This window comes from Pempheris klunzingeri, chromosome 21, assembly GCF_042242105.1.
Source record: "Pempheris klunzingeri isolate RE-2024b chromosome 21, fPemKlu1.hap1, whole genome shotgun sequence".
Classification (NCBI taxonomy): domain Eukaryota; kingdom Metazoa; phylum Chordata; class Actinopteri; order Acropomatiformes; family Pempheridae; genus Pempheris; species Pempheris klunzingeri.
In genome coordinates, this window is record NC_092032.1 from 13,120,792 (window position 1) to 13,147,375 (window position 26,584).

General features: G+C 41.7%; 2 protein-coding genes across 3 annotated transcripts; one reads left to right on the top strand and one right to left on the bottom strand.

The window, feature by feature from the left end:
- Window positions 1–14,606: 14,606 nt before the first annotated feature.
- On the bottom strand, window positions 14,607–17,962 carry zic1 (zic family member 1 (odd-paired homolog, Drosophila)). The gene is made up of 3 exons (XM_070852843.1): window positions 16,789–17,962; window positions 16,156–16,319; window positions 14,607–15,689 (listed from the first exon to the last, which is right to left on the bottom strand). The coding sequence occupies exons 1-3, from the start codon at window positions 17,747–17,749 to the stop codon at window positions 15,492–15,494; spliced, it is 1,323 nt and encodes a 440-aa protein (XP_070708944.1). The 5' UTR covers window positions 17,750–17,962; the 3' UTR covers window positions 14,607–15,491.
- A 3,936-nt stretch (window positions 17,963–21,898) lies between these two features.
- On the top strand, window positions 21,899–26,047 carry zic4 (zic family member 4). Of its 2 annotated transcripts, XM_070852961.1 has the most exons (3): window positions 21,899–22,325; window positions 22,434–23,054; window positions 25,234–26,047. In XM_070852961.1, exons 1-3 carry the CDS (start codon window positions 21,899–21,901, stop codon window positions 25,671–25,673), a joined length of 1,488 nt encoding a protein of 495 aa, XP_070709062.1. In that variant the 3' UTR covers window positions 25,674–26,047. The 2 variants fall into 2 exon arrangements, with proteins under 2 accessions (XP_070709062.1, XP_070709061.1); XM_070852960.1 differs by having other exon boundaries at window positions 21,899–23,054.
- Window positions 26,048–26,584: the final 537 nt, after the last annotated feature.

Sequence of the window (26,584 nt, forward strand, 5' to 3'; positions counted from 1 at the left end):
GAAACCTATATTTGCTTGCATGTACACAAGTGCTGCCTTTTATTCACCTTCTCCTGCTCTTTACAGTAATTGCATTTAGATTGATGGCAAAGGAAGTGAAGGGGCACAGGCAAGAACAGCCTCTTTGCAGCCAGTTTGTTAATTATTAGAACATTGTCATTATTATTGTAATAATGATGTAGCATGTATTAAATACGTGGCTCTTTTGCGATGTAAAACTTAAAAGAAATCAAAGATATGCAGAATGCAACACTGATAGTGATCTGATTAATTACATTTATGAATAAAATGTTGAGAAACATCTAAAGAGACCACAAACGAGGCTGACAGAGGGAATATAACTACCTGGAGCTTATTTTTTCTCGTAATTGCTTACTTTGAATTTTGTAGTTGGAAATTAGCATCAGCTTTCTTGGATCTTCTGCTGGATTCATTTGTTTTATGGTGGCACTAATGGCCATTCAAGCTCCGCAGCTCGGCTCTGGGGGAGGAAAGGGGTCAATTTATTCCAACTTACAAGAAAATATTGGTGTGGTGAGCTTTTTGCTCGTCTCTATCATTGTTAGCTCAAAGCCACTTAGGCTGCTGTTCAATCCATGTAGGGTGTCATTAGATTCCCCATCTACTGTTCACATCTCAGTTTGCTGACAAGTATCCTCAAGGATCATCAGACACCCTCGACAATCTTATGGGATGGTTGATTAAAACAGAAATGTATCATCTTAATCTATTTTTTTCTTGTTTTCTTTTTGGGTTTTTTTGAGAATATAGTCCCTTGCTGTCAGGTTAATGGAAACTTAAATCAGCTTCTTTTATTATGTTATTTTATCTTCTTCAAGGTCCACATGAGGCTTGAAAATATGGAGGAGATTCTTAGACATTCACAGGATGTTTTTTTTCCTGCAGTAGAAGAAGACAGACCCATTAAGCATTTAATTCAGCCAGGTCCAGGTGTGTCTCTCTGTCCAGCTAAGCAATACAACAGTTACACCATTTATGGACTGTCCAGTGTGCAGGTGGCAGAGAAACTTCTGGGGCACACCTGCCAGCTGATTCACCCATTAGATTACGCACCACACTGTCTGTAGCCCCGGTCCCCTGAGGATATCCCTCACCTTGCAGGTGTGGAGATGGAGAAACCATGATGAATTACTCCAAATTTAGCAATTGCTTCCTCGAAAATCCTCTTTTATCGCCTGTGAATGATACAACCGGATGCAAATTTTCCGTGCATTACTGGGACCTCTTGCCTTCGTGCTACAATAAATGGCCCAAGGAATGTTTTCAACTGGGAAGTGTGCGGTAAAGTCAAATGAGATGACTGATGCTTTTAGACTGGCCTGATATATTATTTCATGACTAAGAAATTTGACTCTAGCATGAAAACGTAAAAATAGTTGGAAAGTGTAACAAGCTTCGGAGAGCTGTGCCTCCACCCAAAATATGAGTATCTGCAAAAAAAAAAAAAAAAATGCAAACGCTAACAAAGAACCACTCTTGATCCTGCTGTCGCCTTTCTTCGAGCTCCAAAACATGTTTCCTTCTCCCACCGAAAACATTCGGAGGCCACTAAGCTGCCACATTGCTTGTATGGCCTCACCCAGCAGCCATTATACACCTAACCATGCTCCGACCACATTGCTTTGAACACCATGCCAAGTCCAGCCCAAAATAACATTCGCATGATGATTCAAGAAAACAGAATACAAAAGTCTTCCTCCACTCCAATCCATAAAACTGAATACCATAACAGGTTTTAATTAAAAAATCTGACTTCAATTACAATTTGGAGGAATAATTTCATTTCAAGGCTTTGTATAATCTGTTATCCATATGAGATACAAACTGCAAGGTGGCCAGATTATAGTGAAACATGTGTTAACTGATGGTATTTTCTGCACTGGATGATTTGCCAAGATTAAAAATTAGATCAAAAAACAGATCTTTTTGGCAATATAACAACACTAATTTGTCCCGGCTGAAAATGAATACCATAAACTTCACATACAGCTGGAATTTATGAAGGAATATAATTGGAGGGTATTCTATTAATATTCCTAGGAATGCTTAGGCCTGGTGTTACCTTCCACAAGATTCATCAATGTTGGTAGTTATTGTCCAGACCCCCCATGGTTGTAATTCTTTATCCTTGCCATCTCTCTAAACTGCATTATTTAGTTAAGAAGATGTAATTCTATTCCCTTCACACAATGAGCAGACCGGCCCAAAGCACATAAGTGAGTTTGCATATGTAATGGCTTAGTGTGTTTAAGTTATAGATTTGAAAAAATATACAGATGAAAGGACTCCCCTGATCTTCCACGAGAAGTGATTAAAGCTTGGCTGCACCCAAGAGTCTGATAGATATTACCATTACTACGTGTTAATTCCTTAGATGATTAGGTATTTATGTAAATCCTTTGTTTATCATGTATCCATATGGTGAACTGGAAAGATTATACGAGTGTATTGTTTCGATACCAAACCAGAAGTTGACTTGTCTGAACTACACGGCTGATCCTTTCTTTGAACAGCACATGAACCAAAACAACATAAATTCAGACAAAAGAAAAGGGTTTAAATACTACACCAAACCATTTGCATTTGATTTAGTTCACATGTAAATGATTCATTTAGCACTTTGAGAGGCTATTAGACAATGCGGTATTGTTTGGTGTTGTGCAGCTTGATTTCATGCTCATCATCGCGGCAATTCAGAGTGGTGTATTTATCTGAGCCCGTAAACAAAATAATCATTAACCAGCAATGCAAGGAAGGCGTTTTGTCTTGGTAAAATATGATACCAGGTGAGGCTGCGTGTCTTGACAGGTCGCCATTTTCGGGCCACTAATTTGGTCTCTTTGTGGCAGTAGCAACTCCCAGCACAGCAGCAGGACAATTATATCCAGGTGCAAGGATTTGATTCAACAAATTCTAGGTGGATCATTCCAGCTTGCTCCGGGCCCACCTCCACCACCCCCCCTCTCCTCCTCTTTGCCGAGTTGTCTCTCTTCTGGGCCAGCTTGGAACAGATGCCCTTGAAAAATCTACAGCCCTCACATGTGACTGAGGACCTTGACAAAAAAGCTGAAGCACTTCCAGAAACTTGAAAGTCATGAACCATGTTGTATATTATAATAATTGGAATGGCAGCAACTGGAAACATTCCCCTGAATATTCCTGAAGATAATGGGACATGCTAATGAGCATGGAATCAAGCCAATCAAAAACTGAGAGAATAGATAGACGGAGGAAAGGAGATGGGAAGGTGCCCAAAAAAAAAAAAAGAAAAAAAGTACAGCATGTGGGGGTGGGTGGGCTGCATGTATACGTGATGTATGTGTGCTCTGTCTTCTTGGAACAGCAGTGCTGTTGAGTGTAGAATAGCACTGTACAGTCCGCCTGTCAAAACTGTTGATGCACATTTGGGGGAAGTATGATTTGGGAACTCGCACCTGGCAGACTGAGGGATTTCATGCTATGCTGCTATGCCAAAGCACTCAAGCAATGCTGCGCTAAACTCAGAGCTTAATTCTCAGGTCGCCTCACACAAAACATGTTGGAGGGCCATAATTTTTTATTTTTTTCCCTAGTGTAGTTGTAAAGAACGTCTCAGAACTTTTTGCAGATGTGTTTTTTTTATCTTAATCAGAAGGATTTTGCTCTTTATTTTAATGTATTGAATTGTTAATGGAATTCTGAATGGGAGTTTATAACCAACTGTGTGTAGGTTTTGTCCCAGGGGAGCAAATTATGCAAAATCAAACTCAAAGTAATACTTGATAATTTATTGATGTACATTAAGTCTTATAGCATAATTCCCTTTAAATGATAATTAGTACTTTAGGAGAAGCTTATAGTGGAAGATCTTATTAAAAATGCTGGACTGCATCCTCCCTGTTCAGCGAACTCTGTCATCACTGACACACTACATCTCAATCCTGCGGACAGCTGATTGGATTTACTCAAAACTTGGGCTGGAGAAAGTCTCACGCTGAGAGCAAAATTGACTTAGGCCTGTATTCAGAGAGAAAGATGAAGGGCATCCAGTCTTATCATTCTCCATTCCATGTCTCCCTGCAGCCCCAATACTTTCCATGTGTTACTCCAGTTTGTGCTTGAGAATTTTCTACATGTGATGTCAACATCAAGACAGGGCCCAAAGTCAAGGGAGGTACAAGGGGTTGAATCAGAAGTGCTGCCAGCATTTTATAGCTTTGGAATCCATGTTCAGATTGTTCAGTGGATGAAAGATCCCTTTAAGAGATAGATGGCCAGAACGCTAGGGAAATAAATAGAGATGTAGCTCAAAGTTCGTGTGGCAAAGCGGGGTAAGATCGGCAAGATTTGGGAAACTCGAAACACTTTTTCACTAATTAATTGCAAAAGCAACCATTTTCTTATTATTTGTGCAGGCCTTTAATACCTTTAATATTTAACTGCAGCTATTTTCTAAACATGTTATGATTCACATTCAGAAAGCATCATGTCTCAGACCTCCGTACCACAAAGCCTAAGATGTTATTACATGTTACATTTGAGTTTTATTTGATCAACCTTAACGATGTTTCTATAACTGTAATGTGTAAAATGCAGACAGTGTAACCAGGGGACTGTGTATAATTTCATTCCCACTGCATCCTCACCGGGGTGCTGGTTCTCAGACTTCAGTCAGAACACAAGCCTTTATTTGATTTAGGGAACTCCCCCTCTCATGTGCCTCCTCTGCTCATGAAGTGTCCCAGTATGGAATGTCTGCATTATTACACTGCTGACAGAGATTGATGCTTCTCCAAACCATCTGCACATGCAACAATCCTCAACTTGAATGAACTTAATTGCAGAAGAAGGAGGGGAAAAAACACTTTTATGAGTTAGGCAATACAAAAAAGTGATTTAGTGAGCTTTAGCTTTGGATGTTTCTGTTTGAAACATATGTTTGAATGAGAAAAAAGGTTTTTCTTAATGGGTGTTTGTGATTTTAATCATACACCATCAGCAAAAGTGTCAGGAATGAGTGATTTATTGAAATACTGCGCATGGCCATGATGTTTGGTTGGGTTGTAGCTGAAGCAGCTTAAGGCCACGGAGTGATGTAACTTCAAAATTATTTATGAGTCAACGACGAGGCGCTCGAATCTAGGCAACCCAAAAATAGGCATGCAAATAATCCTAAATGGTCCTTTGTAGCATCCATACAATGTGTATGTCAAAACGACTCACTTTGTCATTTAGGTTTGAGTCACAAGTGAAGATGGATCAGTCAGAAACGGTCGTGAATGTGGATTTGAAACCTTGTACTAACAGAATTGCTTTTTCCACAATGCTCCCGGCATCCTATACATTAATATAGCACATAAGTGTGTGTGTGATATGTCGTCTGCTCTTAAAGGCTCAGAGAACAAAGGTCGCAGTGTACTTGAACAAAAGAATCGACCCATAACCCAGTGGGATAAACTGTTCAAACCTTACAGTACATCACCATTTTGTTTAACAAGGCCAGGGATCAAAACACTAATCCCCCCCTACGCTCCCTTTGGTTATAATTAACTTGCAGTACTTGATGCTCACACTATTTTAAAGATATGTTTCTATGGGCTCTAATCCGAATTCAATCTCTCGTCCTGTGTAAAGTACTGAGAGGAAAAAAAAAAAAAAAGAGTATGGCTTTGTACTTTCTGTGTTCGCCCTCTCTTTACTTTGCACCTTTTTATTATCAGTTCAATACCTAATATCACAGGGTCTTATGACTACATTTATGAAAACGGAGAGAGAGGTCTGGGTTCTGGCAGGTAGAATTTAAATTCATGGAACTAGAGAAATGATGATGAGATTGTGTGGCCGGAAGTATTACAAAGCCAATGTGAAGAGAAACTTATGCAAGCTCTAAATATCATTTTTAACATTGAAATAAAATCTGTCACGTAAATCAAAACATAAACAAAGCCAGTGGTGCAGTGACAGAGTTTCAACAGTGAGAACCAATTATAGATTGTGGTTTCAAGCTTAAAGTAATTATTTTGTAAAAAGAAAATACAAACAACTGGAGGTTTGATTTAAAAAAGAAATAAAAATATTGAAGTGATTTGCAGAAATGGCTGCTTTCAGAACAATCATTCCACTCGCCATTAGGTAGCAACATGCTGCCATTTATCTGCTTGGTGACGGGTCCTCTGTGAAGCGATGATAGATGGATACTTACGTCGCATAAGTTTGGAAACAACCTTTAGTGAGAAGTTCAGCTGGATGCTTTTTTAAGGACTTATCAACACTTGTCCATTAGACACAAACCACTGCTGCGCATGGCTTTATACCAAATAGCTGAGTGTGTGGATGCAGTGCAGGGGGCTGTCATATGTTTTCCAAAAAAAAAAAAAAAAAGTGGTTGCAGACAAGTCATGTAACAAATGTGACACTTTAACACCAGCTATTTGCTTTGCTGTGAGTAAACAGACAGATTATTCACAGTGGTTCAAACCATAATTATGTATTAATATATTATGTTATAATAAAAGCATTACCGTCTGCGCTATAGTCGTGCTGTAGAAGAGCATTTGCTGTACATGCAGAGTTTCAATGTTCATTTTTGAATTGCAAATTGCTGTTGACAAGTTCCCAATAAGCCATGAACCACCAGTGCAAAATCCCTTGTGCAATGCGAACGTTGATGTTCTGATGTGGGTTTGCATTTAGCTGTACTGCTGCTTTCCCCTCTTCTCCTGGAGGACAAACTTTCATCTAGAATGTAGTCTTCATTCCTACATTTTTTTTTTTTCCTGTTATTCATCAGTTAAAGCTGCTGTTTTTCAGGAGTTGATCTTCCAGAGAGGTTTGACCTTTTGTGAGTGCTTTCATTTGCCCTTTCAGTGGAGCACAGTGGTTTTTAACCAGACCTCAGTAAAGCAGAACTCTACATAGAGTGCTCAAACACTACAAGTAGCCATGTTATCAGAGAAAAAGCATCTCACACCGAGTTTGACAAAGATTACTTTCGGCTGCAATTAGAGGAATTCTGACTTTCAGTGACACATTTTGGAATAATTTTCTTTATTAATGCAACAAACACACCCCACTCTGACAATGTTTCCATATGCATACATGAAATATCATGTTACATCCCACACAGTGACTTTACCGCTCTGGTCATTTGTTGTCATCATTAACATCAAACTGTTTGAATACTGACAACATCATGCAATACAAGCAATAATGACACAACAAATATGTATCATTAGTATTGTGTTCTAGTTCTGGATATTTTATTTTTCATTATGAAACATTAAAATCCTGGGATTTTAATGCTAACTATCTTGATATATTTTCTGCAAAGAGTGGCAGCGTGAGGGTTTTTGGCCACAGTTGCGGGATAATTTCCATTGCAGGTGGAAACACCAATTAGTGATTAATTGAAAGGGGTGGAAAAATAACAAACGGCAAACACCTGGAGCAAGCAAATTTGGGCCAATCATTATCAATCAAAGCATGACTGAGCAATGAGCAGTTGGAATTAATGGGATATACATGCCTAGTAATGTCGGTAATGTGCAACATTTTATTTAGAAATTATTATCTGCAAACATATTGAATGGTCGCCGTTGCACTGGTCACTCACTTAGAATAGATGGATTTCTATCTTTTATGTCTGCCAGGATGTTTACATAAGGTGATGCACTGGTCATCTTTGAAAATGTGACCAAGCTTCTGTATAACAAAACGGAAAAGTATGGATTTTTTCCCCCTTTACACCTTGAGTCATCAAAATGTAAGCAAACATAGTTTCAAGGTGTTACAAAAATGACTTCTCTTTTTTTTTTTCATGTTTGACATTTTACAGAAGAGCCCTTTAATCAACTTCTTCCTCATACACATTAGTATGTTGTTATATTCTGAGTTATTACCTGGCAAGATACTAAGAAACCGAGCAGTCACAGGCTGCATTTCCTTGCAGCGTCTCACTTCTCCGCACTTTAAGTAATTTCAAACCAACTGGTTTGTAGTTAATATTGTTCGAGAGATGCTTTCTTCACATCCCTGTAAAAGGAACGCAGAGGTCACAATAGCTTGCGGAAGTAATGTGACCCTGTTATATCATCTATTCTCACCTAAACCACATTCTGTCACTCAGTTAACTGTGACATCGAGTCAAAGACATAAAATCGAACTGTGAGATACTTGCAGCAGCAGCTGCTGGACACATGTCCAACCACGAGTTGTACAATTGTTGAATTGTTGAGTAGGTTTTGGTACATCTCGCATAGCTGATCATCATTTTGCATCTTTTATTAAGTAAAACATGACATTTTGTTTTTTTGCAGTTACGTGCTGCATGCTGCCAGTTTTCTCCTTAATGAGCCACAGGCCTTCACAGGCTCCCAGATCTATCCTCTGGCAACTTTAAACAGCTAATATTCTCTCCCTTCCAGAGTTCAGCTCTTAGTGCACAGTCATACAGACGTACATCGACAGACACACAGGCACATTCAGCTTCCAGCTCTTTCTTGGCTTCCATCACCAGTTAAGTTGCATTTCCACCTGTGTCCTGCTGATGCAGCTGGCGAGAAAAAAAATGCCATGCCAAGCGCGCTGTTATGATGATACCTTACATACTACATTTTGTTTGCCAAATTTTACTTTTAATCACTGTCTTTCCGCGATGTCAGTATAATTATAAATAAATGCACTGCAGAGAGAAAGGTGGAACATGTTTGCTATGGTTGAAGCATTGCACCGGTCGGTACTTTTGCTTCAGTGTGATGTTCAAACCTAATGTATACCGGCCACAGGATGTTAGAGTGACTTGTAGGTCTTGAGGTCAGTGAAAATGTGGGGTGAGAGGATATGTTTCTGCGTATCGACATGCTTCTTTTTCAGTCATAACATTTTACTACAGGGTTTAGGGTTTTGGCTCGATGACGCAGCCACAGTTTTATTCCATTCTAAACAGACTTGATGTCAATTATGAAGAATGGAAAATATCTACATGTGCACGCACTCGCATGACAAACGCATACACAGCCGCTGGACTCTAATGACGGATAGGTAGACTAATGATGGATGTACTTCCATTATCAGAATCAGGCTGAACAACAGTGAGCCAAAACTATTACAAAGTGCCAAATGTTTGCAGAAAAAACACGTGGTCATTAACATGTTGCATTGAAAGGAGCTACTATTCTGCATGCACAAGCAAACCAACCAAAGGAATTATGATTCCAGTTTGTTTTATTGCATGTTTTTTTCTTAAATGATTTACTTCTGAGGGGAAAAAAAAAAAAAGAAATACATTTCTAGTTGAAATATCTGCAGTCAAAACAACAGGCAAGCAGAACGACCCGTATTTATTGCCTCTCGTCCCTGAAAAGTATTTGAAGGTTTTGGGCAGCAGCCCAACAGGAGGACAACAATGAAATTCAGGCAACCCAGAGATAAAGTGGTTGTGCAGAGACTAGCGTGTTTGTTAGATTTGCTGACATGATGCTAATGTGTACAAATACTGCTTGATGTTACAATATTCAACCAAGAATTACTTTTGTATGTTTTGACTATATGACTGCCATATGCAACAGCAGTCGCTCTGACCTGCAACTGCATCACGTTTTTGAAAAGATGCACAGTAAACTGAAAACATAACCTGAACTGAAACCAGCCTGAGCACAGACCAGAGAGTTAATGGGAAACATTTTAAAATTTTAGAATTACAAGTGAACTGATTCTTTTTGCAGAATTTGTGATGACAAGGACACACAGTATGGGCCTCTAACATGATGTCCACAGTGCAAGCAGTGAAATAATTTGTGTCTGCTACCCGTTTAAAACACCATATGCCATGTATCCAGAACAGCATTAAATAGGTTAATTGGGACTCATTGTTACATTTAAGGGAATACAAAAGCATGCAACAAGATGAAACCCAGACATGGGTTTGAATCAGGCTTAATGTCACTACAAACAATTAAAACCTTGGAGTTCATATGGTTCCAGCCTTGATTCCCTCAGGGCCACCTCATGATGCACTTTGACAAAAACATTGCGATGTGGAAAGGATCAAGGCAAATCTGTCAGTGATTATATTTGTCTGGTCATCCTCACTGCGAAAATAACGAGTCATTATCAGAGGCATCAGATAAGCAGATGTCGACAAGCTGCTCTGTAAGCGAGAAGACCTCTCCATTGAAACAGGACATTAACACACCATATGCATCGCTTTTTACCCCCCCCCCCCCCCCCCCCTTTTTTTTTGTTTTTTTTGTTTTGTTTTTAAACACGTAAAATCTAAATGTGGGTTGTTTTCATTCCGGCTGATGAATTTATTAAATTTAGATTTATGCCTGATAGCGAAAAAAAACCAGCTGTACTTGCATCCAAATGTAAACAAATGGCTGTAGCTCTATTAGCAGCCCTGAAAAACTGCCATCACTCTCAGTTTCATAGACAGGACTCATACTACACACACTAACTGCCATATTTAAGCTATTTCTAACGTTTGTAAACACACATGTAAAATCTGTCCATATTTCAAATTGACAGAAACACATAAAATGGTTATTTTTAAACCAAGAGATACAGCTGTTCAGTTTTCTGCATGTGAATAGACATTTTCAAATAATAAAAAAAAAAAATACGTATTGGCCCTTTATCTGATTGTATCCGGTTGCAAAAGGGTTAAATGGGCGAGATTTGGGAACCGGAAGCTGGTTGTTGGTTCCATTTCCTGCATTTTATAACCCCCCGTCCCTCCCTCCCTTTGGCCAGTGCGGCTGAAGTGCCCTTGAGCCAAAGTATTTTGCGCCAAAACCGCACAATAGAAACGCAGGCGCCGTTTCGGATCATCATCTCAGGTGTGAACCACGACGGTCGGCGCACGTTAGACCGGAGCAGGGCGCAGACGGGGAGCGTCTTCCTGCAGAGGTGTGCAGCAGTCTCACCCTGTCACAGAGCTAATTGGAGTGGCCTCATTTAGCAGCACGTCAAAGGGGACGCGGCAACACCGTGTCAGCGCCTCCACAAATCTCCTGCGCGCTCTCAGCTTAATAGCATGTCAGAGACCACAACTGATGCAACGGGGGTCACAGTGAGTCTATGTTTCACTATAACGAACCCTCTCCCCGCCCGGCCCCGGGACTGCGCTGGCAAAGCAGAGATTGATGTCCCAATCAGGGCTGCTGTTAGATAAAACAGAGCTGCGGACTATGAGAGCTCCAGCCAGGATTATCATAAGGCGGCCAAACACCATTTAGGCTAAAAAGAAATGCAAAGAAAAATAATAATGATAATCCACAATAGTATGACATTTCATTTGTAGAGATGGATACATGAGGTTGCACCACTTCAGCTGTAAACTCGCACTGCAGCTCAGAGCTGTTTGCAAATAATTAAGATTTTTTTTAAATTTTTTTTTTTTTTAAGAGTTTAAATAATGGGTCGTAATTCAGTATGAGCCAGAAATTGTGCCAGTGTGATTTCTTTTTATTTTATCACAGTTTGATGCTGGAGTCGACGTTTTAATTTAAATACAAGCTCAAAGCTGCGTTATGGTGGCATATCTAATCACATTTCAATTAAATAATTAATTACAGTAATAGATTTTTCCTCTCCCTGTCTTTACTGGAGGTCTTGAAATTGAGCAAATGAAAATAAGAAAAGTCACATACAAACTTAAAAGGAACAAAATAACCAACTAGAGCTCCTCACGTGCCCACTCACTTAGCATGAACATTATAAATCATTTTCTGTACCAAAAAAAATAGAAGAAAAAAAAATCAATGTCTGGATTATTATTGTATGCAAACTTAGACGCTCTCTGTGGGATGGACTGCTCCATTAGCCAGAGCCTGGAATGAAAGCGTTTTATGGCTGCATATACTACAGGGTTTCTTGGAGGCGTTTTGAAATGTCTGCATGCCAATAAAGGAAAGTGGCCTTGACTTGAATTTGACCTCTTTGTATTAGGACTCCTAAGCTCGGCAGATGGAGACTGTGGGATGCGGTTTTTGTGAGATATTTCATGACTTGCAACTTGGGACATATATCCTCTAAAGTTTTTAAACTGAGGAGCTGTTAAAAGTAGATATAAAACGCCCCCCTTCTCTTTCATACAGGATCATTTAGCTGGAAACCTAATAGTTAAACTCAACTGCAAATGTAACTTATCGATTTAGCTCTCACTGAGTGGCGGCAGCTGGGCACGCAGATCACAGTGCTGGCACAGGCATGGTCACCTCATCCATCAAGGGGCACGGATTATAGCTTTCTTCTAATCTTGGACTGTATGCTCTGCGTGTCAGTGGCTGCACACTCTTGAAAGAAGTCCCAGCAAAAGTTGCATTTATGTGCACATGGGATGTTTAAAAACAGGGCACATTCAGCCTGCCTCTGAGGAGGGAGCTCACCAGAAAAGCCCCAAAGAGGAAGCAGAGTTTGCAAAATGCAGCCAGTATTGCATTTAAAAAAAACAAGCCTTAATTTTAAACTTTTGCTTTCACACTTTGCTCCAGCGATTTACTGGGTGTCTGTGTTGTTTGCAGAAAAAAATAGACAATTCTGACTTTTAAATGTGTAAAAAAAAACCATGAAGTGAGAGGCTGAGCCACCATCTGCGTGATATTTGATGCGCAGCTTAGCTGCACAGTGTCTACCTTGGTAACACAAACGTCAGGCTCGGTTTACTGGCCACAAGTGCTGGTGATAAATATTCATGGTGGTGGCGCCTGCGCCTTCCCGATATCTGAGTGTTTGTCATTTCCAGACTCGAGCGTAAATACATTTAAAGTGGATGTTTTTCCTGCGCTCCTATTTGATCTGGAGTCACCACCAGCTCCATGGGCTGATGGGAGACGCGCCGCAGCCTCCTCCTTTTTACGAGCATTTTATTTTCGACACCGTGTTGTAGGTTCTGTGGAGAGTAATAGGACAGAGGCATGGGGTGGACATTAAAGCAGCATAGTCAAAGTTCATGCTTTGCACGTCAAAGGAGCAGCGTCTGCTTTAAAAAAAAAAAACTAAACACAAGTTGCAGTTTCTCTCCATGTGCAGAGAAATAAAAAAGGAGGAGTCCATAATGAGGCAAATAATCATCGATCCAAACAAAACCCAGCATTATTCTAGGAAACTATTTTTCCATCATTATTATTTTGCATTCTGAAGCTGAATGGTACATTTAAATGTGCTTTTGTATTAAGTTGGAAATGATGAGTAAACAGGTCTTTAGGTGGTTTCAGCTTCTGTCTCTACTTTTGTCAAACTGCCACCAGCTTTATATTTAAATGTGACACACGTGCGCATCCCGCCAGCTTAGAAACCACACGAGATAGTTTTAACGCACCCACCCTCAACTATTTATGTTTGCAGTTACAATGTGAACATTTTTCTATAAAGCTGCGAAGTGACTTTGCTCTCAAACGAATTCACGCGGCGTGGAGTGGTGCGCCTTTTTTTTTTTTTTTTTTCTTTTCTACAGCAGTGCGTCAGTGAAGCATCAGCACTGCAACCTAGATAGATAGTGTTAAATAGAGTCGAAAAAGTCATTTTATTACCATCCTTCATTTATCTCCAAATTTAATAGTCCGTGAAAGGAAAATATGAATACATTTCAATACATTTCAGCAAATCATCTAAGATGGTGGGAGATGGAGGATGTTTTTTTTTTGTTTTATCATTATTATTATTATTATTATTATTTTGGCTGGTATAAGCGCACATGCACACACGCACATGTACACTCCTCTTGTGCTGATGTGTGCAGATTCTTTTACTATTGTTTTTTTTTTTTTTTTAAATGCTATTTGGTTCTTTTTGGTGAGTGCAGCAGTTCTGCCAAAGCTGCAGACTGACAGATCGTGGCTCCGTGCGCACTGGCAGTGTTAACCATGATCACTGGCGGCTGCTGATGTGATCTCTGCCTAATGGGGCGGTCAAGCAAGCTGCAGCCAGGAACAATGAGGGGGCCACACTGACTCCTCAGCTCAACCCCAAATCTATGAAATCCGACAAACGCGGAAAAGGAAAATAAATTAGATTTGAAAATTAGATTCCCGAACAATTAAGTAAGGCAAACTACTCCGGTTTACACTGAGGAACAACCGCCGTGATTAATCGATTTAATTTGCACATTACTGGAGGGCAAAGTGTTGGATGTTAATTTTGGATAAACAGAAGATGCAGAAGGGGGAGAGAATTTACTGATTATTGACTGACAGGGAAGTTGTGACAGTGCGTTTAAAACGTAACCTTTAGCTTTAAATAGGCTGTTGCCTCACACACACACACACACACACACACACTTGCAAAAGCATGCACACACACACACACACACACACACACACACACACACACACACAGAGTAAAGAATTAAAATTGCTTGTGCAACAAAACATGCAATAATCCTTCCACCGAAGCCGTACTAAATGCATTATTATGCTGGCAAAAACTCTGCAGCAAATTATTCTATTTTTCATGCACCCCCACCCCCCTCACTCCCCCCCCATACAAAAAGACCCCATTAGTTTCACCCAGCACCCATGTTGAGATCAACCTCAAACACCAATGAAACCAATAACCTCCAACGCATTGCATCATTGTATTTTTTAATCCTTTAATATAGTACGAAATGTATCCAAACATTTTTTTGTAAACTAAATTTTACATACGAGCGCATTTCTCCATAAATACCGATCATTTCTAACATGTTGCCGGTCCTTTACATGCGGATAAATATGGAAAATTGAGCTACTTACATGTAATAATACTTCCTTTCAGACAAAGCAAGTGACAGAGATTTTATATTTATCACGTACATAAACAGATTGACACGGAATTTCAGGCTTTCACTACACGATTTATCGACATGACATTAAATAACAACAATGATACTGTGCTACTCAAACTGGACCTTGGACGAAAATGTTGCACTGAATAGGCTACAAAAGCACATTAATACTAAGAGTCGGTTAGGTCGACGTGTAGACTGTAGTAATACTGAATAATTCACATTTGGTTCACAACTATAACATTCTTTTCAATGAAGTCTATTCATCGCAATATTCTTAAAACCATCTCATTTTTCCATATATCTAGGGACCACATTTTCACAAATTCCCTTAAACTGTGATAGAACTATTTACAAAATAAAATATTACATTTTTTTCCCAACTTGGTGAAATCCGTATGTACAAAAATTCAGGCCTCTACCCGCAGATAGCATGCTTTTTTGAGATCTCTTTTGAGCAGTCTCTCAGTAAAAATAAAGACTCAAAGAAATATTGAGGGGGGGAAAAAAGTTAAACTGGGTGGCTGTCCTCGCCTCCTTTTTGTCCATGCATTCTCTCTCATTGACATTAAGACAGCCTTTAATTGATCGTTTGGGCCTCCCGTGTTTTCTCAGTCCATGTTTCACTGGCTGACTTTATAAAGTCTTTGATTCCAAGCAGTTTTTTTTTTAAAAAAAACTCTGCAGTCTTTTCTCTCTTTCGTTTTTTTTTTGTTTTCAAAAATATTTACACGTACCATTCATTGAAATTTGACGACAGCGTGCTGTGGCTGGTTGTGTGGTGTACTGCTGAGGCTGCTGGTGATATGGAGCTGCTGCTCTGGTTCTCTGTGGACGGTGATACTATGGTGGGGGGGGTGGAGGACTCGTACCCTGAACTGGCCGCTGGAGACGGCTGCGGTCCTGGATTGGTGGATTCGTGGACCTTCAATAATAGGAGAAATGTTATACAAAAAAAAGCATCCAAGCATTGGCTGCGTTTGCCCTAGGTTCAGTTTTTTCTCTCCTCCTTTTTGTGCAAATACAAGACAAGAGAAATCCATCCAAACAAAATAAAAACTCCTCACTTGATTGTTTTTGAACATCAGTTAATTTCCTATATCCACAATATTATTATTCTCATCAAGATCTTTGGTCTCATTTGTCGGTTGAAAGAAAAGAAATAACGTGTCAAGGGAAATTAACTTCTCTTCCTCTATTCCTGCAATCAAAGCTGCTGCAGCTTCTCCTCTAAATGTTACAAAAATGCATTTTTATATTCTCACCTCCAGACACGACGAGCCACAAAAAAACACATTTACTCTGTGAAATTGCAGTTATATCATTTCTGTTCATTTTGTTAAGACATTGGAGAAGAAAAAAAACAAACGAACAATAAAAGCCATTTTTACCTTCATGTGTTTTCGGAGGGAGCTGGGGTGTGTGTATGACTTGTCACACATTTTGCACAGATAGGGCTTGTCCGACGTGTGGACGTGCATGTGTTTCTTGCGGTCGCTGCTGTTTGCAAATCGCCTGTCGCAGCCTTCAAACTCACACTTAAAAGGCTTCTCACCTAAATAAAGAAGAAAATGAATGCAGCGTTCAACAGTGGATGTCAACAAAATCCCATATCACACATTACTGTATTTAAAGATTTGCAACGTGGGAGAACACTCACTTAATAATAATAATAAAGATTTTTTTTTTTAAAGGCAGCTTATTTTTCTTTTAAATTTGACAGACACAAATATAATGTACTTATAGGCTGCAAATTTAATCAAAAACTTTAACCCACTGAGCTTCGTGAATTAATTCATTTGATTACGTTTAAATATGCATCACAATAACAAGCTGAACAAAAACTAACAGGACTTAAAATAAAAGCATGAAATATTCTGTGTTGACAACTGCACTGAATCACATGCCAGTGACGAGACTCCAGCTGCCTAATAAATAATAACCCGGATCGCATGCATATTCTGGATGGGTTATTGTCAGCATGGATTTGGCAGGAAAAAGCGGTCAATCTGTGCGGATCTTACCGGTGTGAGTCCTTTTGTGAATTTTTAGGTTTTCCGATCGAGCAAATACTTTGCCACAGCCGGGGAACGGACACGGAAAGGGCTTTTCTCCGGTGTGTACTCTGATATGATTTACAAGTTTGTATTTGGCTTTGAATGGCTTTCCTTCTCTGGCGCAGTCCTCCCAGAAGCAGATGTGGTTGGTCTGCTCCGGTCCCCCCACATGCTCCACCGTCAGATGGGTCACAAGCTCGTGCATCGTGCTAAAAGTTTTGTTGCACGACTTTTTGGGATTCGTCAGCTGCTCCGGCTCGATCCACTTGCAGATGAGCTCTTGTTTGATCGGCTGCCTCATGTATCGAAAGAAGGCCCCTGCTCCGTGGTGTGCGGCCATATTCATGTTCATGGGGCCGTAGCCGTGCAGCTGGGTCGAAGCGTAGTGGTCGGACCGCGGGCTCGTAACGTGGCCGTACTGGTCGGCCCGTCCGTACATGTCCCCCGTGAAGCCCAGTCGCATCTGGCTGTTGACCACGTTGGAAGACGCATGGCTCGCCGCTTGCTCGTGGAGCCCCGGGAAGAGCAGGTGCCCCGCTGCATCCGAGTGTCCATGTGGCCCTGCGAAACTTCCGGAGGCGAACAAACTGTGCTGCGCCCCGGTGGCGTCCCCGAAACCCCGATTTCTGAAGAGAAAGTCCCTGGTGGAGTTGAAAGCCGCCGTGGAGTAAGAGCCAACGTGGGTCGGGTGGTGGTGGTGTCCCAGGGCGGCTGCTGCGTAGCCGGGCGCCTGGGAGGAAAACGCCGTTTGTCCGGAGCCGATGTCGTGGGAGCTGTGGTTTATTTTGAAGGCGCCCATCCCATCCGCAAACGGATTTATCCCCAACGCCACTTCTCTCTCTGTGACTTCGCCTGTTGAGTGATGCCGTGAGGAGCCGAACGTAGTGACTCCTATGGTGGGATACTGCGGTCCTGCGTCCAAGAGCATCTTCAGTCTAGACTCGCCGAGACGACTGAGAGCAGAAATCAAAAAATCACGCGCAGATATTCTTCCTCCCCCTCTCTCTATCTCTTGAACCTCACTCGACTGAGCAAACTCTCAAATCCACCGATTTTCTGTTTACTTTTTAAGACGCGAGGAATTCCCCTATACCGCTCATCCGATGCACACGCAAAATCATGTATACATGCAATATTGTCTTTTGCGGTTTATCTTCCTGTGGCGCAACTTTCACCTCCTCAGTCAGGCGGTGAGCTCTAGACTGATAGTCGCAATCATTCCTGCAGATAAATGAATTGAAAAGACAACACAGTCCAGCCCTGATGAATGGGAGAGGAGGGGGGTAGTCATGTGGCCCCGGAGCAGCGCGCTCATTGGCGGAGCCCCTTTCCCCCCAATAACATCCACTCACCAAATAACAATCCACGGTGCAGGGCCCACACTTCTATTGGCCTCTTTGCATCATCAATCCCAGATATTTTGAGATTGCTGACTGTGAATTTGGTTAAAAGGCTGAATAACAGCAAAACAAAAGTTTAGAGGCACGAGACAGCAACTGGCAGTCAGTGCACGTTTTGCAGCTATATTCTGCATTAACAGTTCAGAAACCTAAAGTGTCACATTGTCTTTGTTCACATGGGGACATTAGTTTACCAAGCAACGCCTCTGGTGGTGTAATTGGTAACGTTTTTTGTGCAATTAAGCACTCAGAAATGAGCTTTCTGTCTCTCTACCTGTCTGTCTGATGAAGAAGACAAAGACAAGGCCAGAAGAATATATATATATATAGATATAAGAAAATGACACAGATTTCACATTTTGCACCCTGACAGGATGGTGGATAGAAATCTCATAGCGCTCAGAGGTGGACCCCAGGTACAGGTAGCAGAAACGAGTCTTTCCTGAGGAAACCCCGTGGGAAACCCTGAGGTTTGATATAAACTCTGACCACTGTCATCACCCTCTTTAAAGGCCTCTTATTATCAGCCGCTCCCTCTCATGTCCAAGGGAATCCACAGCACGTTTTGTTGTCGTGACTCTTGTGCGTGTTTTGCACTTCTGTCTCGCTCGTACACAATGTTTCTGCTCACACCGGCGGAACATCTGTGCTTTAGATTTCCACATCATCATGCTCCCCAGCACCCCACCTTCATAAAGGTTACCCTGAATATATAGGCCTGTGTTTAACTTGGATCCACCAGTACGCCTAATGTATCCATCACGGTTTGGCTGTGCTTGTGCAACTTACTCATTTTTTTTTGCAGGCCAGTGATGCATTGCCTGTGTGCAAAACGTTGTGGGTTGTCGAAGTTATCAAGTGGGATTTGCGGCGCTCTCTGCAGGAACCTCCGGCTGCTAGAGTTCAAAGCCACATGCACAGACGTGCCATGCGAACCATTAAAATATCTTCTTGGCTACTAGGCTAGTTTCTACAAGGCATTATCCAAAGTCAGTCTTAGGAGACCAAGGAAAGAGGGGACGTTTTGTTGTTCTCAACTTAACAAGTAGAGCTACAACTTGATCCGACGTGTTAGGTAGCCCACTACACAAATTTGGAGGGATCTTTCAACAGGTGGAGAACGGTAAGAATGGCATATCGCTGAAAAAGTCAGGAGTGGAGGTCATATACTTGCAACAAGTGAGGCTACATTGGAAATTGTGTGCCAAGAAAAAAAAAAAAAAAATGGTTGCTGGAATTATGTGTAACTTTGCAAGTGCCTTTAAAAGTGCACATGACATGCCAGTGTCTACGTGGAGCAAAATTATATTAACATATTTAACTTCTGTGCGTAAAAGGTGCGTCCGAATTAAAAGGCAAATAACCGGTTAGTGTCATGATCCTAATGTGCTGGAGTCATAGTGTACAATGTAAAATGGCTTCCAGGAGCTGTTTAAGATTTACACTAAAAGCCACCAAGCCAAAGCAGCAAAAGCAACGTTTTATGAGACCTCTCTGTAATATCCAGCTCTTTTTTTTTTTTATTGTTTTGTTTTAGGATCTTATACAACTCCCCTCCATAGTTGTCTCCAAGTGTGAGGGCATGCACAACTTGGACCAGAAATAGCACTTCAAAGTTTTGCATTACGCTGGTGCTGTGATGCCTCTGAAGGCTACAGCTGTGAGCCTCATGAACCTTATACGTAAAGGCCATTTAATAAACATCTTTTGGGATCCGTCATGTCTCAAAATATTGACTCAATTTCTACCGTGCTGGATATGACGCTGTCAGCAACGATTCTGACAAGTCAATTCAGAGAAAGAGCCAAGAGGTATCTGTTTTTTCTCTAATTATTTTTCTCATATGAAAATACTAGAGTGACCTGTTACTCAGCATATTCAGTGTTTTATTTTGGTCCATATCAGAAAACAACACAGTAAGTCATCCAAAACACAAGTTCATATTGTGATTAGTTGATTTTTTTAAAATCAACGACAATAACAGAGTGTGAGGAGGAAAAGATACTGACGACCGCCTGCGAGAATAAATTCAGGTTCTGGCATTTACAACCTTCACAAATTATCTATGGTCACCGAGGAAGTTAAAAAACACACATTAACATATTTGACAGTAAAGTGATCAGGACTGAGTGCGCCTTCACGTCAGTTGGCGCAGTAATTTATTTTTACCTGCAAATACAAAGATTAAGTGCTAAGTCGAAGCACCCCCTCCCTCCAATTGCGTTTGGCGTTTGATTGCAATACACAAGATGTAACTCAAAAAAAAAGTGAAAATGATAAAGTCATCGCTGTCAAAGTACTTACTGTTATTTTGAAGAGTATTAATGGAGCAAGACAAAAAAATATTCTAAATTCACTGGATGGGAATTTGTTAAAATTACAGTCATTCAGCTTTTTGACTGAGACAAAAAAACGTCCAGCGTGTTGAAGACTATAATCCGTGTACAGTATGATCCCAACATTAATCGATATATTAAAGACTGCACATTGGAATTTAAAAAAATAGTCCAGTTCGTCGGCGGACGGTCTATGGTAAAATCAACAGTGAATGGAAAGTAATTTACACGGCGTGTTATTATGATCTATAACTAATATCTTTCAGAACATTCAAATAAAAACAGAAAATAATCACTTAGATAAACTATTGTACTTTGTAGGAGAATATTGTAGTAACCGATACTTACAGAGACACACACGTTTTATTTTGAACTTAGGTCTGCTACGGCACCACCTCCTGTGACCCTCATCTGCTGCCGTCCTGGGTCTAAAGCAAAATTACCCCGGATCATAACAACAGGTCCCGTCCATTACTTTTTTTTCCTCGGGACAATGGCCGCAGCTCGCCCCATTCACACTTACTACACACACGGATCCCACCGAGCAGACCACGGAGTCAGCACTGTAGTACGCGCTGAAGGGCTGGATATGTAAATATGGGTATTTATCAGAGCGCACATTAGTGGTATGTACTCCGGACTATTTTAAACTCGCACACCGAGTTTTCCTTCGGTTCACTTGACAAGTTTTGCTCCGTTGACGCCGGTCTTTTACGTGCGTAAAGCTGCGCGTAATTTGTGCGTAAAGTTGCCTTTCATACGCTGCAGAGCAAAATAAAGATATCACTGCATTATTTATGATCCTTACAACTTTTATAGGGACAATATGCATACTCATGCGAGGCAGCCTGTTTTGTAATTGCACAATCAAAGAGGGGTAATTGCTGTTTCATAGCCGTGCAGGCTTTGCTCGACAAAAAGAAGACGACTGTTTATCTGGATCAACTTTTTAGGAGTTTTATTGTACAATAACCTTTGCATAACAACTATTTTTCTTAAGCGTTGCCGGAGGCACTGCGCATGCGCGCTGGATGCTTGCTGTCACTAAGACATTTTTCTTCACGTTGGAAACTGTCACTGGTGACGTCAATCACTGAGCTCTGACCAATTAGAGCGCAGGGTGATTGTTTAGCTCCACGGGCTGCAGCGCCTACCATGAATCTCTATTCAGTATCAAAGCGTCCTGCTGCTGCCTCTCAACCGAATGGGATTTCATGTAGTCTGCAGATAGACTTAACTTTAAAAAGTCTTTTTTTCTTTATTTTTCATTGCGATTAAAATATATTTATCATCATCATTATTATTTTGCCTGCTGTCAAGTTATTCTAAAATTAGGAAGTAATGAGCGTGGATGCATTGGGAAGCCCCATGATGGACCCTACGTTTTCCAAACGGAACACGGCGCTGAGATTAGTTGACTTGGCAGGGGCTCACCACCATCACCATCATCACCACCATACCCCTCAGAGCGTGACAGGCTTCCCGGGGTTCAGCAGCCATCCACACTCAATGGCTCACTCGCACCCTGGGGAGATTACTGCGGAACCCCGCCTGGGGCCGAGTCCATTCGGGCCAGAACACATGGGGCACTCCGCGGCCCTCAAAATCAGCCCAGCCCATCATTATCCCCACCACCATCACCACCACCACAATCATCATATGGCAGGCCACAGTGAAGTGGTCTCCAGTCAAACGGGAGCTTTTGGCCCGGTTCAGGCGACATCGGTCCCCTATTCTATGTCTCACACGGCCCAGGCTTTATCCGCAGGTAGGGATTTCCTCATCCGGAGAGATCTGACAGCTCAAGCCATGCCCGTACTGACTGACCAGACTGCTGGTTCAGCCTCTCACCACGGAATGTTTGTCTCAACAACAGGTAGCTATCCCGGACACTATGGTCATCACCCCGACGCTGGGAACCATACCCTCTTCTCCGGACTCCATCACGACCAGCCTTCTAGCGGATCACCGGGTGGCCAAGCGTTGAATGGACAAATAAGGTTAGGACTACCTGGAGAAATGTATGTTAGGTCTGATCACTTGAGTCAAGTGGCAAGCTCCAGGGCTGATCCGTTCTCCGCCTCGCCGTTGCATGGCTACGGTGGTCTGAATCTGAACATGAATCTAAGCGCTCACCACCACCACGGAGCCGGTGCCTTTTTCCGCTACATGAGGCAGCCGATAAAGCAAGAGCTGATCTGCAAGTGGCTGGAGCCGGAGCACGCGCCGAAGAAACTTTGCTCCAAAACTTACAGCACCATGCATGAACTCGTAACGCATGTGACGGTAGAGCACGTTGGAGGACCAGAGCAGGCAAACCATATATGTTTTTGGGAAGAGTGTCCGAGGGAAGGCAAACCGTTTAAAGCCAAGTACAAACTAGTAAATCACATTCGAGTGCACACCGGGGAGAAACCGTTTCCATGCCCGTTCCCTGGCTGTGGGAAAGTGTTTGCAAGATCCGAGAATCTCAAGATTCACAAAAGGACGCACACAGGTCAGTAGCTATAAATTCATGAAAGGAAATGTTGTAGAAATGTAGCAAAATTGTCATGATGTGCAAAACAAATCGTCGAGTCGCATGTTGAAATTCAAATCCAGGCTCTGCATAGTCTCTAGGCACTAGTTAAGCGATGTTTTGCATCATTTTCACGGTTTTCCCGAGCTTTATTTAAATTTTCCTTGATTTCTGCGCATTTAAAATACGCCCCGATGGGCCATGGCGATTAATCAATCTGTGCTGCTGATCCATGAGCGCGCAACAGCTACTGGCCACCTGTTTGTTATGAGTTGCATCAGTTTTACAAAGGTTGAGCTTGGGGATTATGGTACAGCTCACTCAGGCGTTTGACGGTTCAACCTCTTGTTTACACCACAGCACAAAGACTGAGGCCCACGTCAGGTCTTGTCCATGTAGCTTAGTGCATGCCAGACATGACTGGCAGCAACACTGGAAAGGTGCATCTTTTTCACATTGAGTGCAGCTCACACGATGATGATTTTGTTTTTCTTTCATTTTGTCTACATTATCATTATTATTATTATCATTAGAGTTGTTGGGACTGGTTGCTTTATTACATTTAAAGCTACACAGACGGGAGCACTTTTATTTTACATGCATGCATTTGAAGCCTTACGGTAAAACTATGGTGTATTTTACGACATGGCAGTGACATATGCATGCTGAAATAATGTGCACGCTTCTGGAATGATCAGCTCTCGATAGCCTTTAGCCAAAGCAACAAGTTGCCAAGTGCAGACGTGCTAAAATAATTCACCAACAGGTTGGCAGAGCTGCCTGCGCCCGTCGTGACTGACGGCTGTACAGTGCACACTTGGAAGCAGCTGAGATTTAACTTTAAAAACGTATAATGGTGCAATATGGCCGCTCTACCTCTGTGACCCAGTGACGTGCTGTGGAGCCAGCGAGGGGGGGAAAGGCCTCAAAATGTCGAGTCAGACTTGTAAATGAGTATAATGATTACATTCCTTTTTCCGGTGGCTGCATGGCACTCCCCCTCTGCTCCATTTCTGCACCCTATGTATTATTCATATAATTTGCTCACATTACCTAAGTACAAATCTGTTAAATTATTTCTGTGTGTTGACTCCCAAGGGGCCTGGTCTTTGGTATCATGTTTAAAACCTATCCGAAAGTGTGGTTATGACTGGGGCTGCCCCTGGGGTCTGTTCCTCGACGGTTTCTTGTACTACACTAATATCCTTGATTGGCTCTCTCAACCCAACAGCTGAAGGTCAAATTGATATTCAACCCGCAAGTGTAATTAGACAGAGGCAATTACATATTCTCAAAAGCTTTAATCGGAGGAGAAAAATCAGCAGAGGATGATTTCCGTGTAATTTATTCAGATTGTCTTCTGCTTCTTTTTTTTTCTTCTTTTTTTTTTGCCTTGTCATAATCAGGTAGAAATACCTGTTATTAAGACGCAGAATTAGAGCCAGTCCATAACAGTTTGCAGGCTTTCAAACAGCAGACAGGCTGCGTTGTGGCACTCAGTGGGTGAAGCCTGGCTGTGGCGATACTTCCATTTATCATTATTTTCAGTTGGTTTTAGGCCTGCTAAGTCTGTGCTCATAGCTTGTCTGTTTTGACGCACGCCTTGATGCGTGCAGACGCCAGGTAGAGACCCAGGACAGTGGGGGGCTCAGCCCTCCTGTTTACACCAGACTGGGGCTCATGGCAGGGCTGTCCAAACAGGCAAACTTTAAAAAAAGTGCAGGTGGGGGGAGGGAAGAAAAGTGTGTTACAGTAAATACAAAATAATAATAGAAAAATAAGTGAAAAATTAACAAAATAATCAAAGTGGCTGTAATTGTGCCAACTTTTTAAAAGCCTGATTTTATATTATTTTTAAAAAAAATTTGGTTTATATTTTTTTGGTCATAGGCTGCTTGGATACTTGTTGCTTGGTTTATTTGAAGCCCAGACGTGCTCATAAAATGGGGTTTACCCACTTTGTAAGTGTTCTTAAACTTCAGAGATTTGTCTCACTATCAAACTGCCACAAATTGGGAGGATGGAGTCTTATAAAATAAATACACACCTACTTAAGTAAATAACGAGCTGCCTTAGCTGTACTGTACGTCAAAGATCACGTTTTTGTGTCTTTAATTCACTGGTTTGTATGTCATTGTGTCACCATCACTGTTAACAGGTGAGAAGCCCTTCAAATGTGAGTTTGACGGCTGCGACAGACGCTTCGCCAACAGCAGCGACCGGAAAAAGCACTCCCACGTCCACACCAGCGATAAGCCCTACAACTGCAAAGTGAGAGGCTGCGATAAGTCCTACACACACCCCAGCTCTCTGAGGAAACACATGAAGGTGCACTGCAAGTCCCCCCCGCCCAGCTCGGGCTACGAGTCATCCACCCCGTCCCTGGTGTCCCCCTCCTCAGACTTGGGCCGGGAGCCAGGGGGCTCCTCGGTGCTGTCGGAGCCGGTGGGAGCCTCCCAGCCCGCGAATTTAAGCGAATGGTACGTGTGCCACAGTTCAGGTGCCAGCGGCGCCCAAACACCACCCAGCGGGCCCTCCACGCCCGACCCCACAGACGAGCCACCTTACAGAAATCCACATTCGAGGGACGCGTTTTAATCAGACTCGGTGCCAGAAGTGACAGAAGACATTTTCAAAAGCTGAACTATTAAAAATGGTTTGGCTTTGGTGCCTGTAAGCCTGCGAGGGCCCACCGGTGCCCCTTCTGGATGAGCCACCAATCAGACACCCAGAGCCAAGAGACGCATTTTAACCACGTCGGAAGGAAAGTGCGCAAACCTTAAAGACGTGCTAATTTCCAGGCGCACTAAAAGAATATATTTTCAAACCTCAGCGATTCAAAATGGTTGGCTCTGTGCCTAAACGCCCTGACGGCCCACTGGTCCACTTGTGGAGAGAGTCGTGTAAATCTGTTAGACTATGTGGTACATTATAGTAGGCTAGGCATGTTGGTGTACACTTATTTTGTAAATTCGAGTTTTGACTTCAATATGTTTTTATTTATTTTTGAATCTGACCTTGGAGGATTTTGTATCATCGAACCAAAGTGCATGTTTCAATTAGGGTAAAAATGTACATTTGTAAATTTTTGTAAGTTTCGATGTGTTGATGTTGATAGTTTTGTAAGGATGCCTCTCGAGGCGGTTCCTTACCGATTAACTGCAGTTATTTGTACAAACATTTTATGTTTACAGCATTTTTTTTTCCATTTGTGAAGAGGGTCAGCAATTGAACCGTTTCATAAGCCTGCAGTATTTGATATACGACCGTGAAATTATAAATGTTTTATCAAAGTGGGCATTTTGTGATTTTGTATCATTGTCGTCAATATTTTTTTTTTTCCTCTCTTTTTTTGAATATCTGAAAATCGAGCGGCACTCAAAATGCGTACCGAATTGCCTTGTAATTTGTGAGTATTTTGAATAAATCTTGTATGACTAAAGTGAAAACTCTGCTGAGCCATTCGGGTCTCTATGGAAGTTACATCTAGTCATCACTTATCTTAAAAC